This window comes from Manacus candei, unplaced genomic scaffold (genome assembly GCF_025592945.1).
Source record: "Manacus candei isolate 608988 ecotype Guabito, Panama unplaced genomic scaffold, ASM2559294v1 h1tg000071l, whole genome shotgun sequence".
NCBI lineage: Eukaryota > Metazoa > Chordata > Aves > Passeriformes > Pipridae > Manacus > Manacus candei.
This window is the reverse complement of record NW_026138119.1, coordinates 10,903,283-10,921,718: the sequence shown is the minus strand read 5'-3', so window position 1 is coordinate 10,921,718 and position 18,436 is coordinate 10,903,283. Positions and strand designations below refer to the sequence as shown.

Sequence of the window (18,436 nt, the reverse complement as noted above, 5' to 3'; positions counted from 1 at the left end):
ACATTGTGGGCACAACCACGGCACGGGGACACTGAGTATGGGTGAACTCACACTGGTGTGAGGTGGAGGTGACAAGGAGCAGTTGGGCACCTCCTCCCAGGTGACATGTCCTTGGCCCAGGTAAGCAAATGGCTCTCAGTGGAGTGACCTGAGCACTTGAGGCCATTACGGCTCAGCCTTGGTGACACTGAGCCCTGGGAAACCACATCACAAGGGGAAGGAGGAGGAGCTCCTGTGAGGCAGGTCCCTAAACCTAGGGCCCAGTGCCACCTCAGGGTGTGCAAGTATCACAGAATCACAGAGTATTCTGAGTTGGAAGGGACCACAAGGATCATCCAGTCCAGCTCCTGGCCCTGCACAGACACCCCAACAATCCCACCCTGTCCCTCAGGGCATTGTCCAAACCCTCCTGGAGCTCTGGCAGCCTTGGGGCTGTGCCCACTGCCCTGGGGAGCCTGGGCAGTGCCCAACCACCCTCTGGGGGAAGAACCTTTTCCTGAGATCCAACCTGACCCTGCCCTGACACAGCTCCAGGCCATTCCCTGGATCCTATCCCCTGGTCACAGAGAGCAGAGACCGGAGGTGCCCCTGCACTGCCCCTTGTGAGGAAGCTGCAAACCCCAATGAGTTTCCCCTCAGTCTGAAGTTCAGCCCCTTCTTGAGGCTGAACAAGCCAATTGATCTCAGATGCTCCTTGTATGGCCCCTCAAGGCCCTTCCCCATCCTCATGTCCCTCCTTTGGACACTCTAACAGCTTGACATCTTTCTCATATTACAGTGCCCAAACTGCCCCCCAGCACTCGAGGTGAGGCTGCCCCAGACCAGAGCAGAGCAGGACAATCCCCTCCCTCAACCAAGGGAGGACTGAGCAAAGGGGGGGTGGTGCTCCTGTCCTGTATTCACCCATGCCCTGGAGCCAGCCCAGGATGGGCCATCTGGAGTCACCAGGGACATGGAGCCAGGTGCTACCTGAATAGAGGCTAGTGGGAGCAGGTCACACTGAGCATCTAATCCCCAGTATGGACCAGTCTGGGCTAAATATGTGTCAGTTTATGGATCCTGCTGGTTGTCCCACTGCCGTTCCACAACAGCCAGGACGAGCGGGCAGCAGCACCAAGGGACAGCCTCTGTCACTGATGGGAACCTCCTCAGTTCCCACCCCCTTTCCAGAGAGAAGAGCAGCAGCCACTGGTCCCGTTGTCATCAGAGGATCTCTTGGGGAGATCAGCCCGACCAAGACATCCCTGGTGCCCCTCGGGCCTCTGAGCTGACAGAGCAGTGACACAGCTGTTTATAGGGCAGTTCCTGTCCCTGACCCCACCTGCACAGACCCCAGGGCAGAGGGGAGACTGGGGGGGTAGAGCCAGAGCTGGGCCAGGGAGGCTTCCCCTCCAGCCCTGGCTGCCAGGAGATGTTCTGTCAGAGGGAACATCAGCAGAACACACAGGTCTGTGACACACGAGGTGGGAAGGAGCACAGGCTGCTGGGCTGAGGGTGAGGAGCTCATCAGCCATTCCCAACACCCTTGTGGTGGGAGCTGGACACCAGGGGTGCCAGGGTGTCCCTGGCACTGGGACCTCCCTGTGACACTGGTATCTGACACCTTGATCCACACTTCCACATGGAATACTGAACTCCTGCTCTCTGGGGTCTGAGCACAGTCTTTCACAGCAAAGTCAGGGTTCAGTGACATCCCTCTTCACAACTGGCATCAGCAGTGCATGGTCCTGCCCTTTGCCCTGCCCTCCCCGGCCTCCTACTTCCAGATGTAGGGAACGGAAGCGAAATACAAAAAACATCTGCTAAAAGCCACACGTATCAGTGTTCTCCGGCTCACAGCACAGCCCCACAAAACTCTGAGAGAGCTCTGACGGGATGAAGTGCTCAGGGAAGTGAGGGGACAGATGGGAATCAATGAGCTTTGCTGTAGGGCAGGGCAGAGGTCTGGGGGGTATGAAGGGATCTGCAGCACCCACCCACCCTCCAGGCAATTCCTGCTCTCAAAGCGGCAGTTTTAGGCACAACTGCTTTCTATGGAAAAAGTTTTAAATGAACCCCAATCCTTCAACGCACTTTTATTTTACAATAAAATAACTGGCACACCCAGCAGCGCTCGCAGGGCAGGACAACACGGGGGCTGGGAGGGCTGAAACAGGAACGCGGCACAACGGGAGCTTTTGGGGGAATGTGGTGCTCTGTGGCACGGCAGCGAGATGGGGCACCGACCAGCCTGTCACAGCCTGTCACAGCCTGTCGCCGCCCTCTGCACAGGGATAACGCCGAGGGGAGCCTGAGGCCCGGGCCCGTCCCCCCGTCCCCGCGGGGACCCTCAGTTCACACGGCAGGCCCGGATCATGAGCAGCTGGAGCAGGATGAAAACGGGCGACATGATGAGCCCGTACCAGAGCTCCCGCGTGTGCTCCACCAGCTTCTGGCACAGCAGCATCTCGAACACGAACTTGAGGCTGAGGATGGTGAGGATCCAGAAGAGCCGCAGCACCGCCAGGCGCTTCTCGCCGTCCTGGAACAGCCGCACGGACACGATGGTGGTGAAGTAGGTGCTGAGCCCGTCGGCGGCGAAGAAGGGCACGAACACGACCCACCAGGAGAGCGCGGCGGCCGCGCCGTCCACCTTGAGCACGAGCAGCACCGTAAAGGCGAGCAGGGCCAGCGCGTGCAGCAGCAGCTCGAACGTGGCGAAGCCCAACCACTGCACGAGCTCCCGCAGGGAGAACAGCATGGTCCGGGGGGCGCGGGGCAGAGCCGGGGAGCGGCACCGGCCCTGTCCGGGGCACCGGCCCTGTCCGGGGCACCGGGCCCGACCCGCCCGGGGCTCGGCCCGCCCGGCGCGGGGCGGCGCGCGGCGATGACGTCAAAGGGGCGCGGTGGTTGATGACGTCACAGGGAATGCGGAACGGGCGGGGGTCCCCTCAGCCGCTGTGTGACGTCACGGGGAGCGGTCGCACTGTGGTGACGTCACGGCGGGATGGGGCCGGTCCATGGTGAGTCCGGAGAGCCGGGAGGTCCCCCAAGGGTCCCGATCCCTGCGGCCCCTCTGCCCTGGGGACGGGCTTGGAAAACCGGGGGGTTCACCTGGAGAAGGGAAGGATCCAGGAGAGCTCAGAGCCCCTTCCCGTGCCTACAGGGGCTCCAGGAGAGCTGGAGAGGGACTGGGGACAGGACAAGGGGGAATTTATTCCCACTGCCAGAGGGCAGGGCTAGATGGGATATTGGGAAGGAATTGTTGGCTGTGAGGGTGGGGAGGCCCTGGCACAGGTTGCCCAGAGAAGCTGTGGCTGCCCCTGGATCGTTGGAAGTGTCCAAGGCCAGGTTGGACAGGGCTTGGAGCAACCTGTTCTAGTGGAAGGTGTCCGTTCCCATGGCAGGATGTGGAATGGGATGAATGTGAAGCTCCCTCCCAACCCAGATCAGTCTGTGATTCTGTGATTTTTTTTTTTATTATTATCATGTAATTTATTGTTAGTATTCTATGGGCACATGGTGACAGCAGCCGTTTGCAGCTCAGACATCCCTCTGGGCTGGATTCCCTGCAGGATTCCCTGTCACACACAGGGCCTTGCTCTTTGGCAGTGTGGCTGAGAGCAGTGTGTGTCTGATCACACCTTTCTCTGTCTCTGAGCTCCAGGCTCTTCCCCAGGCCCCTTCAAGTGAGGGGGATTCATAGGGCAGGAAAGTTAAAACCAGCAATGGGGAACAACCGATCCCAGGGCTGCACTTACCCTGTGGGGATGAGGGCAGTTAAATGAGCCGGGATGTGCATTTTAGTCCCTCCATGCCCGGGCAGTGGGGACAAGGAGCACAGTGTGTCTCTGCTGCTCCTGCAGGCGAGGACACGGCGTTAATCCCTCAGCGCTGTGCAGGGGTGGGAAGAGAGCCCACGAGACTTGTATCCCAGTGCTGGATCCCAGCTATTCACACCCCTGGGCTGTTTGCTGTGTCAGCCCCACACATGTCACCTTGAGCCCCAGTCCCTGGTGCTCCTTTGGGTGGGGTTGGTGCTGCTGGGCCCAGGGCAGGCCCAGCTCTGCCCCCCCAGCCCCCTTTCCCCTCTGGGTGGTGGCTCTGGTTTGTCTTTGCAGATGGCAGAACGGAAGCTCCTCGTTCTCTTTGGCAGCCAGACGGGGACGGCCCAAGACATGGCGGAGAGGATCGGGAGAGAGGCCACGCGCCGGCACCTGCAGTGCAGGGTGGAGGCCCTGGACAGCTGTGACCTGGTGAGATGGGACACACAGGGGACTCTGGGCACTGCTGCTCCTGCTCCATCCCCACCAGCCCCATTTCTGCCACTTGGGCATCCTCCACACTTGCTGTGATCTGCTGTGTGTCACCAGGGCCTGGCTCTGTGCCCTCCCTGGGGGCAGCTTGTGCTTAACTCAGCTCCCTTAACTCAGGTGGGTAAAGGGAGCAAGGACTCCTGGGATGGAGTCACAGACACTCAGCGTTTCCCTGCCAGGTGAGGGGCTGGTGCTGCAGGGAGTGGGTGGGCAGCAGATGCTGCTGCAGGGCCTATGGAGGAGTTCGTGCCACGCGGGGCTGTGGGTTTTATTCCAAGCGTGGTCAGTCTGGGAGCTCACTGTGGTGTGGGCAGCCATGTGAGGACAGTCAGGACACGTATTTCATAGAATGACACAAGGGTTTGGGTTGGGAGGAACCTTAAAGATCATCCAATTCCACCCCCTGCCATGGGCACGGACACCTTCCACTAGAACAGGTTGCTCCAAGCCCCGTCCAACCTGGCCTTGGACACTTCCAGCGATCCAGGGGCAGCCACAGCTTCTCTGGGCAACCTGTGCCAGGGCCTCCCCACCCTCACAGCCAACATTTCCTTCCCAATATCCCATCTAACCCTGCCCTCTGCCAGTGGGAAGCCATTCCCCCTTGTTCTGTCCCTCCATCCCTTGCCCCAAGTCTCCAGCTCTCCTGGAGCCCCTTTATGCGCTGGAAGGGGCTCTCAGGTCTCCCTGGAGCCTTCTCTTCTCCAGGTGAACACCCTCAGCTCTCCTAGAGCAGTTTGTAGGCTGCTGACCTGGACATGCTTCTCCATGTCTGTGCCCACAGGCCAACCTCATCCATGAGCCACTGGTGGTGTTTGTGTGTGCAACCACCGGCCAGGGAGACCCACCCGATAACATGAAGGTAGGACATATTCCTGTCCATCTTGCTTTTATGTTCCTGATCCAGGGAATTCTCTCTAGAAGCAGCTTGAGCAGTGATTGTTTTTGGAGGGGGGAGCACCAGTCACCTCTCATGGGACATGAGCAGGGAGCTGGTGAGGGGGCTTTCAGAGGCCACCTCTGCAGGATTGCTCCCCCCTGTGTTGGGGTTCAGGATGGGCCCGATGGGGGCAGAGCAGGGATCTGGGGGCTGGCAGGCAGGGCAGGCTGCCTGGGCAGCAGCAGGACTCCCCGGCCGTGTCCTCCGTAGATGTTCTGGCGGTTTCTGTTCCGGAAGAACCTGCCGCCCGGGTCCCTGTGCCAGCTGGACTACGCCGTGCTGGGCCTTGGCGACTCATCCTACCCCAAGTAAGCAGTTCTGCAGCCCCTGGATGGCTGCTCCGAGCAGCTCTGGCTGCGGGAGGGACCAGAGTGGCTGGAGAATGGAGGGGGTGGGGGGAGACAGAGCCTGACTCTGGATGAAATGAAATGAAATTCCCACCAGCCTTAAAAATCCTTGCTCTACCAGCCTGTGTCCCTCCCAAATCTCAGGAATTAGGCTTCTGCCCATTTCTCCCCCCCCAGCCTCTCCAAGCAGGTCGTTTGCTGCAGTGGGTCTGACATCAGGTGTCAGTCATTTGTTGCAGCCATTCAGTTTTCCATCTGAACTGCAGGGAAGCAACTTTGTGCCACAGTACAGGCTGTGCCACTTGCCAGTGGGCCAAGGCAACAGGAGACATCAAACACAAATGGCAGCCAGCCCTGTTGGTACCAGTTCTATCCCAAAAGATTGTTCCCATGTGCCTGAAAGAGCTGTGGTGGGAGGGGTAGGCGTGCCAGAGCTCCATGGGGCAGTGAAGGGCTGGAGTGAAGGAAGTGTTCTGAGTCCCTGAAGGGAAGCAGGACCTCCATAAGTCCCTTCTGGGAGCTAGGCACAGCCCTTGAGGCCCAGCAAGTGGCAAGCAACTGCTCCTGTGAGCTGCCCTAGGTTCGGGCACAGACTGGGCAGGGCACAGGCCAGGTTCTGTTGCTGCCTCTGTGCTGCTCCTGTGGCCCTGGCAGCAGGTGCTGGCTTCTGTGGGCACTGCCTACTGTGCTGCTGGAGCAGCCCTGCCTTCACAGCTGTGTTATTTTCTGCTTAGGTTTAATTTTGTTGCAAAGAAGCTGCACAAACGGGTGCTACAGCTTGGGGGCAACCCGCTGCTGCCAGTGGCCTTGGGAGATGACCAGCATGATCTGGGGTAAGAGCCATGGGGAGGTGTGGCAGGGGGAGCCCTGGGGTGCACTACAGCTCTGTCCTTGGGCTGCTGGCAGGGCTCTGTGTGCTTTACACACAGCCCTGCTGTGCCTGGGGAACAGCAGTGTGCTGCTCCCACCACGGGGCTGCTCCAGCAGCTCTGTGAACGTGCTGATTTCTGCTCATAACGCTTCTGTGCCAGGACCTGGGTCACCTGCTTTTCCAGGGTGTCCCACGACCCCCAGGATGTGCCAGCATCTCCTGGCTCAGCTCCAGTCCTGTTCAGAGCGGGGAATGGCTGTGTCACACAGCCACGTGCCTGCAGCAGCCTGACCTGTGCTCACCTGGCATGGGGCAGAGGCTCTGTGTGGGTCATGGAATTGGTGATGGCCACAGGTGGTGCTCAGGGGGCTTGTGCTTCTGTTCAGGTGTCAGTGGTTGGGCCCCATAGAGCAAGTGAGTGCTTAGAGTGTCTGAGACATGTTTCCTCCCAGACCTGAAGCTGTAAGGGAACAGCCTGGGGTGACTGTGCAGTGCAAGGGGAGCAGCATTGGGCAGGTGCAGGGGTAGCAGGGCTTGGGCCCTAAGGGGTGATGTTGTTCTGCTGCAGCCTGAATTTCCCTCTTGCAGGCCGGATGCAGTGGTTGATCCATGGCTTGTGGCCTTATGGGACAAGATCCTCGCTTTGTATCCTCTCCCTCCTGGCCTTGAGATCATCAGCCCAGACACACGGTGGGTGCAGAGGGTGGGCAGGGTGGGCCCCAGCAGGGACTGGCTGCTGTGCAATGCCACACTTCCTTGGCTGTTCTCCAGAGTGGAGATGTGCTCTGCTTTGACCAGGAACCCTTCCCACACAGCTACTGGTGTCCCAAGTGTTCCTTGTTCTTTGGCCACTGGTGGCCCACTTCTCTCTGGATGGTGTGTCCCTTTGTCCCCCGCGGGTGTGTGTCAGCTGCCCCAGCCAGGTTGTGCCCATCTTGCCATCCTGATGTGCCTCTGCCCCTGGCAGAGTGTGTGTGCCCAGCCAGCCTCCCTCTGCCTGTTCTGGAGACTTTGGAATCTCCTGGCAGTCTGCATTGCATTCCCTTACAAAGCCAGCTCTGGGGAACAGGGATGATGGGTGGTGGATGCAGTGGGAAACTCCAGGCCTCGCCTTGGAGCAGCAGAGGAGCTGTGGCGTGGAGTAACCACTGCATTGCTCTCCTCTCCACAGCCTGCCCCCAAAATACACCCTGCACTACCTGCCTGAGGACTCCCCACCCCCCGAGGGTGCCCTTCTCCAGCCGACAGCGCTCAGGGCTGTTCCCTCCGAGCTCCGTCCCTTCGCTGCCCCTGTGGTGTCCAACCAGCGGGTCACGGCACAGTCCCACTTCCAGGACGTCCGGCTCATCGAGTTCGACATCACGGGCTCGGCGATCACGTGAGCATTTCCCTCACTCCCCCAAGCTTTGTCCTGTGGGACCAGGTCTCCTATAGCCTGCCCTCCTCTACCACTCCCTGTCTCCACTAATATGTGATGTTGCAGCCCTGAGGACGTGGTCCCTGCTGCGTGGTCCCCCTCCATGACAAAGTCAGGGGTGTGTGGCAGTGGGGGTCCTGCCCATGGACCAGTTCTCCTTGCCTGTCAATAAGAGAGCACGCTGGTGACACTGGGAATTAGCCTCCCCTGATGTGGTTGCTGGTCGGGGTGGACATGCCATGGCTGTGGCTTTGCCCCATGGCTATGCCCCATGGCTCTTCCCTGTGGCTCTGCCCCGGGGCTGTGCTCAGCAGCTCCTGCTGCATCCACAGGTTCAGTGCAGGGGACGTGGTGATGATCCAGCCCCAGAACTGCCCCGAGGACGTGCAGCAGTTTTGCCAGCTCCTGCGCCTGGACCCAGACAGACACTTTGTGCTGAAGCCCACGGAGCCTGGTAGGTCCTGCCCACTGCTCCTTTCCCTTCCTGCTGGGACAGGGCAGCCCCTGAGCACTGGCCCAGCCTGCAGCTCTGCTCTTCCTTTGCTGTAGACCTGGTTCATGGAGTTGGGAGTGTCAGATGGATGCAGGACACCTGCCTGTCTGGCAGTATGGGGACTGTCCTTCTCTCCCAGTGCTGTGATCGTGTGCATCCTGCACAGGGTCAGGGTGACTGTGGGAGGAATTCCACCTGGGCCTTGTGCCTTGGCAGCGCCTTGCACAGGGTGGGGAGGATCCTGCAGCCTCCTCAGCCCCAGACCCAGGTCGGGAAACCTGTGCTTCCTTGTAAGGGGAGTGCAGGTCTCCCCACTCTACTTTAACCCCACGGACCTCCTGCAGGTGCTTCTGCAGCCACAAATGAGCTCCAAAACCAGAGAAACCCCTTGGAGGCCCCTCAGCCCTTGGTGGCTCTGCAGTCTCAACAGAATTGGGACAGTTTTCTCTCCTGTCTCCTGAGCACCTACTCCCCTTCCACCTTTCCTGTGCCTGTCCGTGCTGGAATTTTTGCCTGGCAGGCAAGCCCAAGAAAAATTCAGGCTGCTCCTCACACCCTTGGGACGTACAAAGGAAACAAGGACAGGCTGACACATGACACTACTGGTTATTTCCACTGCATTGTGTGCAGAATGGGTGGGAGCCATATGGATAAGGCATTATCCCAAAGCACTTCCCAAAAGCAAGGGACAGCTGAACACCACTGACTTCCTCTGTTGCCAAACCTGTGGGCTTGAAAAGCAAACTGGGGAGAGCAGGAGGGAGTGAGGCCCCACAGTGGGAGCAGTGGGAGCTGAAGTTGGCTCCACTGGGGCATTGGTGCAGTGTGTGGGTGCCCACAGGCAGCAGGGCTGCCCTGGTGTGGGGACAGGCAGTGCCAGGCATCCGGCCCCGGGGCTGGCCCTGAGCTCTCCCTGCTGCCTTGCCTTGCAGGCACATCCCTCCCTCCCCTCTTACCACAGCCCTGCACCATCCGGCACCTGGTCACCCACTACCTGGACATCTCCTGCGTGCCACGGCGCTCCTTCTTCGAGCTCCTCTCCTACTTCTCCACCAACGAGCTGGAGCGGGAGAAGCTGCAGGAGTTCAGCTCTGCTCAGGGCCAGGAGGAGCTGTACAGCTACTGCAACCGGCCCCGCAGGACCACGCTGGAGGTGAGGCTGGGCAGCAGGGCACACCTGCTCCATGGGGGCTGTGCCAGGCCAGAAAGCACCCAGGCAGATGATCAGCCATAATTTCTTGGCTGGGGAATTTAATCTACTTCACCCTCTTTATGAAGTGTCTGTGAATTTCCACTGGCAGTTAAGACCAGCTGTAGATCCTTCTCGCTCTGAGGTGGGCTCTCTGCTGCAGCCTGGGAGGCAGAGGGCAATGAACACAGTTGGGTGGTTGGTGCTCAGAGGTGCCCGGTGGGGTGCCTCTGGTTGAGGGCAGCGTGGCACAGCCATGTGGGACAGCCTCTGGCACACTGAGAACAGGCAGGCTGCCTTCTAGGGGGATACAGGTTGTCTTCTGGGATGCAGCAGGCCTCACCCCTCTTGGCTTTGCAGGCCCTGTGGGATTTCCCTCACACCACATGTGCCATTCCAGCCGATTACCTGCTGGATCTCATCCCTCGCATCAGACCCCGTGCCTTCTCCATCGCCTCCTCCCTGCTGGTAAGAGCTCAGCCCTTTAGGCCTCGTGTCAGGCTCTAAGCTGGGGGTATGGCCTGGGCTGGCTGTGCATGCCTTGGGTGTCCAAGCACTACTCCCAGGCCCCTGAACACCCACAGCCCACCCAAACCCCTGCTCTGTAGTGAGTCTGCAGCAGCCTGACCTGCTGGTGCCAACCTCAGGGCTGTGCCAGCCTCCAGATTAGGGCACTTGCTCTCCTGCAGCCCAGTAAGTGCTGTCCCACTGCTCCTCAGAGGTCTGGTGTCCTTGTCAGCAGAAGCAGTGGGATGTGGTGCCGTGAAGGCTGGGAGTGCCCCGGGTGGCCCTGGCAAGCAGGAGTGCTGCTCCCTGTGCTGCCGGGAGGTGGCAGTGGGACCTGGCCCCGGTGCTGGCAGACATCAGCCCAATGCACGGCTGGATTTGTCCTCCATGGGGGCCTCTTGGCTTGGACAGTCACTGTCACTGTTGACAACTGTGCAGAGCATTCCTGCAGCAGTGCTGCTCTGGGAAAAACCATTGGAAAGGTTTTGGGCAAGGGCGTGCTCCATTCTAAGTGGCTGTTTTGGGCTAGGATGAGTGTTGCAGGCACCCTGGCAGGAGCTGGGCGCAGGTTTTGTCCCTGGAGGAGGTGCTGGGCCCTTCCTGTGAAACTGTGCTGGGTATCTCCTCATTTCTCGTGGCTCTTGTCTGGACACAGGCTCACCCTGACAGGATCCAGATCCTCATGGCAGTGGTGCAGTACAAGACACGGCTCAGCAAACCCCGCCGTGGGCTCTGCTCTACCTGGCTGGCTTCTCTCAATCCAGAGCAAGGTAATTGCTTGGACTCTGTGTGCTTGTCACAGCACCCAGCAGTGACCCCTTGGGACCTTGGTGGAGCTGTGTGTGTGCTGGCCACGTGCTGGAGCTGCCTGGGTCCTGGCTGGAGCACCACCTCCGTGGGGGCTGGAGCACACTTGCTTGGCAGGATAAGCTGAACTCACAGGTAGCTGTTCTTCCTTGCTGCTCCCATCTTCAGAGCATGGTGTGCTCCTCTAGCGTCCTCTGAGCTCCTGGTTTTCTCCCAGCTGCTTGACCCTCCTGCTCCCAAGTGTGCCCTGCTGTCCCCCTGATGGCTGCTCCTGGTGTCCTGGAGCTGGTAATATTCTGACTGCTGGACACCTCCAGCCCCACAGCCCCAGCTCTGGGAAGGCTGGTCCTTCCTTTGAGCACATCCACCCCGTCCTGCAAAGCCTGTGTGTGCTGCTCATCTGCTCCAACCACAAACCACCTCCAGTGGGTCCCCACGCAAATGTGACAACCTCATGGGGTCTCCCAACTGCAGAGTTGTAGAGAATTCCTCTGTATGGGTCCAGGGCAAGACAGGGGCTTCTCAGAGTACCTCCATGGGGCTCTTCACCCAGATGAGTTAAGTGTGGCCTCCCTTCCATCCAGCCAGGTTGGGATCTCTGCCTGCCTTCCCTGCTGTCCTCCCTGGCACGGGCTGTGTGAGGAGAAGGCTGTCCCACAGCCCGGGTGCTGAGGGGCTCTTGCCTTGCCCTGGGGTTCACTCAGGTTCTTGCAGAGGAGATGCTGAGACAGCTGAAGCACTTTTCACACGCACAGGGTGTGCCCTTGGTGCTTGGGGTGGTGAGCCAGGTGCTGTTCATGTCTGGAGCATCCTGGAAGAGCTGGATGCCTGGCTCCCCCTCTGCAGGCTGTGCCAGGGGCAGGGATGGTGGAGTGATGCTATTCAGTCTGTTTGTTTGCAGGTGATGTCCGGGTGCCTCTTTGGGTGAAGAAAGGAGGAATGAAGTTCCCAGCTGACCCTGCCACCCCTGTGATCATGATTGGCCCTGGCACAGGGGTGGCACCTTTCCGAGCAGCGATACAGGAGCGGGTGGCACAGGGACGTAGAGGTGAGGGGTGGTCCTGGGAGGGATTTGGGGTGCCCCTCGCTGCAGACAGGTCTGTGTCAGCAGACAGCAAGGAGGGACTGGGGGCTCGTGAGGGTGTGGACGGGTGCAGGGTTTGCTGTGTTTGAGTGGGAGCAAGCTGGGCTCAGGGGCAGGTGAGGACCAGAGCCTGTGTGTGCAGCCTGTGCTGCAGGGCAGCTCAGGGTAGGTCAGCGTAGGGTTCTGCAGAGGCTTCCTTGGCTCTCTGAGAATGAAGATGGGTTACTGAGCTCATCTGCTCCTGCACAAGGAGTTGTGCCTCTGCCCTTGTCCCATTCTCATTCCCCTGACTCAGCCATGAGTCTCAGCAGGAAGCTGAGGCTGGTGGAGGGGAACAGGCAGCCTTGGGGGACAATTTTTGCTCTACCTGCTCCCCACCTCCTGCTTTTCCAGTACACAGGGGCTTCTGGTTGCCACAGGTCACTTGGCTTCATGCTCACGTGGCTCCTGGCTCTTCCAGGCCTGGGCTGCCAGGCAGGTGCAGCAGAGAGGTGGAAGCCTCTGCTCTCAGCCCCAGGTCCCGTGGGCAGCAGCAGTGCCCAGCACTCACAGGGCATTCGGTCCTCCCAGCACAGCCCCTGTGCTCTGCTCTCTGCAGGGAACTGCCTCTTCTTTGGCTGTCGACAGAAATCCAAGGACTTCTACTGCCAGGCAGAGTGGGAAGAGCTGGTGGCAAAGGGCTTCCTGACACTCTTCACAGCCTTCTCCAGGGACCAGGTTAGTTCCCAGAGGAGGAGGGTGGATACAGAAGTGTCTCAGCCAGCACTGATGAGACTCTGTCAGTGTGTCTGTCCCCTGTAGCTGTTGGCATGGCCTGTGAGGAATCTAGTGGGGTGGCACAGCGTCACCTCACTCCCCCACACACCTCGGTGCTGGCTGGCATTTGCCCCCCAGCTCTGCAGTGCCAGGGCCCTGCCGGGACATGTGTGACTGGAAAGACTGCTGGTATGGGGCTGGAGAGCACTGGAGCAGATAAGGCATTAGCCAGCTTTGCTTGGCTGGACCACGTGAGTGATAAAAGGCTCACAAGCCTCTCGGAGGGTTACCAGGCAATAATTTTCCTTGGTTAAGTACCACCCTTCTCACTGTGTCCCTCTGAGCAGTGACTGAGCCCAGGGAGCTTGACCTCTGTGCCAGCTCTCCCCAAGTCTCAGCCATCCAGGAGAAAGTTCCCTGTAGGTACAAGCATCCCCACAACTCAGCCCCCCACTTTGCTCCCTGGTTTCCTAGAGAGTGTCTGTGGTGAGAAGCTCTCATTCTCAGGGCTGCAGGGCTTTTTATGCTGCCAGAGAGGCTCCCTGAGCTGGGGTTCTGTTTCACTGCCTTGCCCTGTCCCTTGATGGCACTGAAAGCTCAACCTGGCTTTGGAACAGAGATCTGATAAAAAGGGAATGGGGATCGTACTGTAGCTCAGCTGCACCAGCCCTTTCTCCTGACTGTGTGCATGTGTTGACATGAGTCCAGCATCTTTTATGCACTCACTTGTAAGGCATGAGCTGGATGCTTCTGTGAAGGCTTTCCAAGTCTGTGATGAACAGGAGCAGCACTGCAGAGGGTTCTTGGTTGACCAGTGAAGGGGGGACCTGCTGCTCCCGGAGTCTAGAGAGCTGCCAGAGCCACGTCCTGCCCTCACAGACTCTGGAGGGATGGGACTCCCATGGGAGTCCCTTCCTGCTTCACAGGCCAAAGCACTTTGTCCTGAGAGTCTCCTGCCCCTGAGCCGTGCCGGGAGGTGAGCAGGAGCACAGCCAGGTGGGATGAGCTGCATTGGGCCGTTGTACCTTGGGCTTCAGGAGATACCACAGCCCTTAACTCATCAAAAATTTTGTTGTCAAAGAGCCAGGCAGGGGCTGAGATGCTCCATAGCTGAGCAGGATTTCCCTCTTCTCTCTTAAGGTGCCCTTTGCATTGACCTCCTGTCACATCATGGTGCAGACTGATCCCAGCCTAACGTGGCTGCCTCTAACTCTGAGCAGGATGCCCCAGGGTTTAGCTGAGACACTGTGACTCCAGTTTGTCACTGGAGTGCTCTGGTTTCTGGGCAGTTGCAGGTCCTTAAATGACCCCCTGAGAGCCCCAGCCTGGCTGGCAGGGCCTCTGGCAGCACTCAGCTCATTACTGTTAATGATGTGAGGCAGAGCTGAGAGCTGAGGTGCTCGTGATGGGCATCACCACTCAGAGCTGTGGAGCCGTGCCCAGGTCGACCTGGCACTCCAGTGCAATCAGCCAGTGGGGCTGTGGGACCTGCTGCCCACGTGGGGACCAGCTCCTGTGACAGCCAGGGCTGGTGCTGCTCAGGGTTGTTCCCACACACACCTCCAGCCTGCAGCACACAGGGCCCTGAGCCACAACGAGAGCCGTGCTGGCGTTGGGGCTGGGTGTGGGGAGGGGGTGTGGGGAGGGGGCTGTGCCTGTGGCTCAGCTCACTGCTGTGCAGAACCGGGTGTAGTAGGATGCCCAGCACGGGACCTGGCCTTCATCACAGTGTCCCCTTGTCACAGGAGCCTTCTGGGCCAGCAGTGAGTTCAGGCACGTTAGCAATGGTGTTCTCTTGGGCAGGAGCCAGGGCTGTAGGCAGTTGCTTGGATTCTTGAAGTCTTGAGGATTAACCCTTTGGGAACTCTCCTTAGTTGGGCTGTACTGTGCCAAAAGCCAGTCCCTGAGCACAGTGGAGAGGCAGGGAATGGGACCAAGGCCATCCCTCCAAGCTTTCTGCCCTTCCAAGATGTTTCAGGTCTGCAGCAGCCAGGGGTGTGGGGAAGGGTCCCTATCCTGCAGGAAATTTGGCACAGGGAGGCCACAGAGCCTCCTCTGCCTGTGCTGGGAGAAAAGGGGAGAGGGCAGGAAGGAAATCCTCATGGGGCCTTCCCACCTCATGGTCCTGGCCAGTGGACACCTAAAGAGTTGGGAGGGCTACTTTGTCCTCACTGAAGCTCCTGCTGCTGCACCGATTTCCCTCCAGCCCATCTCAGCGCACTGACATCAGATGTGGGGTTCCCCTTCCCTGTGTGGTCATTGATCCAACTGCTTTCCCAGTGCCCCTGCTCTGGGGGGCTGTGCTGTCCTGAGCCCTTGCAAACAGCCCTTGAGAAGAGTCCTGAGAGCAGGAGCTGTGGCTGCTGCCAGGGCTGGCAGGCTCAGTGCCCTGTTTACCCGCAGGAGGAGAAGGTTTATGTTCAGCACCGCATCCAGGAGAACCGGAGGCTGGTGTGGGAGCTGCTGAGCACTGGGAATGCTCATGTCTACCTGGCTGGGTGAGTGAGGGGTCTCTGCGCAGGGACTGGGGAAGTGGGGCTGCGTGTTGCTGCTTCTCCACCTGCTTGGAGACATTCCCTCGGCTCAGCCCCTGGGGTGAGCACACCCCGTACCCCGACAGGTCCCTGCGGGCTGCAGTGGCTGCTGCAGAGGGACAGCTCGTTCCTCCTCTCCCTGTGTCCTGCTCTGTAAACCCTGGGCTCAGAGGGTTGTTTCTCACTTGAAATCAGAGAAAAGGGTTGTGTGGTGCCCATGGCCACTCATGTGGGCAGAAGGCTTTGAAAGCATAATATACCAGGGCTCCAGAGCAACAGCTTTGGGACCCCCGGCATGTTCTGTCTGGCTCTTCACACGCAAAACTGCCTCCCGGGGCAGGGACAAGACTGGCACCACAGCCAGTCTCCTTTGACAGCACAGTCATTCTCCAGGTGGTTGTCTTGGACTAGCTGGACATCTTGAACTGCTGGCCAAAGGTGGAGTCTGGTCTTTGGAGGCAGAGCATTGGCAGCTCTGCTCTGAGCTCTGTGCCTCTTTTCCTGGGCAGAGCCCTTGACCTGCCTGCCCTCGTGACTCCCTGCACAACAGGGAGGAGAGGGGACTGCTCCCCATTGCCCAGGGTGAGGGTTGTGAAATGCTTTGGGCTCTTGAGCTGGCAAGAGGCTGGTGATGGTGTTTGTGGTGCACCCTGTGACCTGGAAAGGGCTGTGCAAACCTGGGCCTTGCTGTCGACACGAGCAGCAATTGCAGGAGGCTCCTTCCTGCCTGTCCTGTGCAACAGCAGGAACTTACCCAGCACCTCGTGGGGCCAGACTGGCCTTGCTGCATTCCTGGGAGAGGGAGATTCTTGTTTACTGCCCAGGAAGTGGAGGCCAGGTCTCCCGCCACACTGTCTGTCACTGCTGCCTGCACTGCTGCCTGTGCTGCCGGGCCTCACTGCACTGCAGGGCTTCCTGGGCCCTTACCCCAAACTGGGCCCTCCTACCCTTGGATCTGGGCTTCAGGTTTGCTGCACTTGGGACGTGAGTTGTGCCACTATCCACAGACTAAATGCTGAGACTATTGGGCAGCTGTTGGGTCCTTCTTCCATCCCCTTTCCTACTGTTCTTCTTTGATCCTATTCCCTACTTTCTGGTGCTGACAGAGATACCCCGGGGGCTCCCAAAAGAGGATCAATGTCTTGGAAAGAACAGGGCTTGCACAACTGTCCCTATGGCAGGATTTTGGGTGGCCATGAGGATGGTGTTTTGGGTGTCGGGGTTGCTCTGAGGCTGAGGGCCTTGTCCCTAGCACAGGGTGTCCCTCAGCCCCCATCAGGCAGGTGGGATCCTTGTCCTCCCTGTACAAGTGTCCACTTGCAGAGGGCACTGTCCCTCCCCTACTGAACAGCCCACACTATGTGGAAAGACTCCCAGGATCACCCTTCCCTTTCCTGGCCCACAGATTCTGAACTGCCTGTGGGGTGCCAGACAGGAAGGTGCAGGTGGGCAAGCCCGAAAATGGCCTTTTCCCCCCTAAAAACAGTATTCAGAGTTTCAGCCAGACTAAGATAAAGTGAGTCCTGAGCTGAGTGTCCCTGAGCAGTGTCCCTGGGGCATGTCTGCCTTCAGCCAGGCCAGCTCTGGGGAGCCAGGGCTGTATCTGCTACAGAATTGTTCCCAGCTTGCCTTGCCCAGGGGCAAAAAGGTTGAAAATGTCTCTCTTTTTCTGAAAAAAAATAGCTATTTGACATGTTTTCCATCACAAAGCCCAGCTCCATTATCTTGTACTTGCATATCACTGCCTGACTCAGAAACAATAGACTCTTCCAAAAAAAGAAGACCTCCTTTCTGAGTATTTTGGGATGTTAATCAGCTTCAAACAGCAAGTCAGAATTCTGCCTTGTTCTTGGGAAACAGCAAGGACGTTGCCAGATGCTCGTGCCAATTGGAGCAGCCTGGGAAATTTTTTATTAGATGTTTTTTTTTTTGTCGCACAGGCAGTTCATCAAATGAAACTCTATCCAGGAAAAAAAGTCTGAATTTCTGATATCCCCTAAGAAATAATTGTGCTTGAAAGCATTGAATTCTATTTGGGTATTTTTTGCACAGGGGCTCGTGTCTTCTCCTCTATTTCTCTTATTTTGAGGTTTGAACTGGCTTCAGTTCCAAATGTCACCATCAAACCAATCATCTTGGATTTCCTGAGAGCTGGCAGCAGCAGGACGGGAGCGGCTGCTCCTTCCCAGCAGTGTCTTACCCAGCTCAGGATCAGACATGTTTGACTTTGAGTGATTCCTGGGATGAAAGGACAGTTTCCTGCCCTCCTGCCAATAAATTCCAACTCTATGCATATTCCTTGTGTCCCTCTAATGAGGATGCTGGCAAATGGAGCCATGTGGGGCTGCAGTTCAGGCTGCCGAGCTGTGATGCTCCTTCCCCGAGGTCTGGGTACTGCAAATGCCTGCACTGGGAAGCTCTGTGGATAATGGGGCTGCTCTCGAGGGAGGGGTAGGATGACAAGCCTGTCGTTTATCCCGTGCCAGGCAGCCCATGTGGCAGGGTGAGACAGATTCTCACTGCCCTGCTGCCCCCTGATCCCAGAGCACTGGGGTGCTGCCCCTGGTTTTCCTTTCTCACTGCATTGTGCCCTTGCTCTGTCCCCAGGAATGCCAAGCAGATGCCGGTGGCGGTGGCCGAGGCCCTGCAGTCAGTGCTGCAGCTGGAGGGTGGCCTGTCGCCCTCGGAAGCAGAGGAGCATTTAGCAGCCCTGGAACGGTCCCAGCGCTTCCAGTCTGAAACCTGGTCCTAAGCCTGGCTCCCTGCCTCCCCCTTCCCCACAAACTGTCTGAATAAAGGAGCCAGCACAGTGATCTGCCTCTGGCATCTTCCTTGGGCTGGGGTTACCCCAGCCTGGGCAGAGGCCTGTCTGAGGGGGTGGATTTACCCAACCAGCCCTTCCCTGATGGCAGCAGGGTGGGAGGTGGGTGGGAGGGGGCTGTCTCCTGGGGGCTGTGTCTGGCTCCCCATGCCCAATCTCCGCTGGAGCAGAGGTCAGGGGTCTCTGGGGGGATGCTGCTGGCTGATCTGCTGTCCCAGGGGCTCCAGCCCCGTTGGTCTCCATGAAGGGTGGGCAGCACTGCTGGGCATTGCTGGAGCCAGCAATGGCAGTGGCCACTGTTTGAGGTAGGGCCCAGAGGAAGTGAACTGTTGCATGGAAGTCTCTCCACCCTGGCATTAGTCAGCAGCGTTTGCT

General features: G+C 58.7%; 2 protein-coding genes across 4 annotated transcripts; one reads left to right on the top strand and one right to left on the bottom strand.

Moving 5' to 3' along the window:
• Positions 1–2,059: 2,059 nt before the first annotated feature.
• On the bottom strand, positions 2,060–2,865 carry TMEM203 (transmembrane protein 203). The gene has a single exon (XM_051808063.1). The coding sequence runs from the start codon at positions 2,738–2,740 to the stop codon at positions 2,330–2,332; it is 411 nt and encodes a 136-aa protein (XP_051664023.1). The 5' UTR covers positions 2,741–2,865; the 3' UTR covers positions 2,060–2,329.
• Positions 2,866–2,887: 22 nt separating this feature from the next.
• On the top strand, positions 2,888–18,053 carry NDOR1 (NADPH dependent diflavin oxidoreductase 1). 3 transcript variants are annotated; one of them, XM_051807965.1, is made up of 15 exons: positions 2,888–3,002; positions 4,101–4,235; positions 5,080–5,157; positions 5,446–5,543; positions 6,317–6,415; positions 7,042–7,143; positions 7,625–7,831; positions 8,203–8,324; positions 9,296–9,516; positions 9,913–10,020; positions 10,715–10,829; positions 11,768–11,914; positions 12,549–12,667; positions 15,110–15,204; positions 17,848–18,053. In XM_051807965.1, the coding sequence occupies exons 1-15, from the start codon at positions 3,000–3,002 to the stop codon at positions 17,990–17,992; spliced, it is 1,794 nt and encodes a 597-aa protein (XP_051663925.1). In that variant the 5' UTR covers positions 2,888–2,999; the 3' UTR covers positions 17,993–18,053. The 3 variants fall into 3 exon arrangements, with proteins under 3 accessions (XP_051663925.1, XP_051663926.1, XP_051663927.1); XM_051807966.1 differs by lacking the exon at positions 17,848–18,053 and adding an exon at positions 17,293–17,837; XM_051807967.1 differs by lacking the exon at positions 4,101–4,235 and having other exon boundaries at positions 2,919–3,002.
• Positions 18,054–18,436: the final 383 nt, after the last annotated feature.

Bases quoted from the DNA above. Each gene is read 5' to 3' on its own strand.
- TMEM203 (XM_051808063.1), bottom strand. From the start codon at position 2,740: ATGCTGTTCTCCCTGCGGGAGCTCGTGCAGTGGTTGGGCTTCGCCACG.
- NDOR1 (XM_051807965.1), top strand. The intron at 11,915-12,548 runs GTGAGGGGTGGT...TGCTCTCTGCAG, and splicing joins GGTGGCACAGGGACGTAGAG to GGAACTGCCTCTTCTTTGGC. The intron at 12,668-15,109 runs GTTAGTTCCCAG...GTTTACCCGCAG, and splicing joins CAGCCTTCTCCAGGGACCAG to GAGGAGAAGGTTTATGTTCA.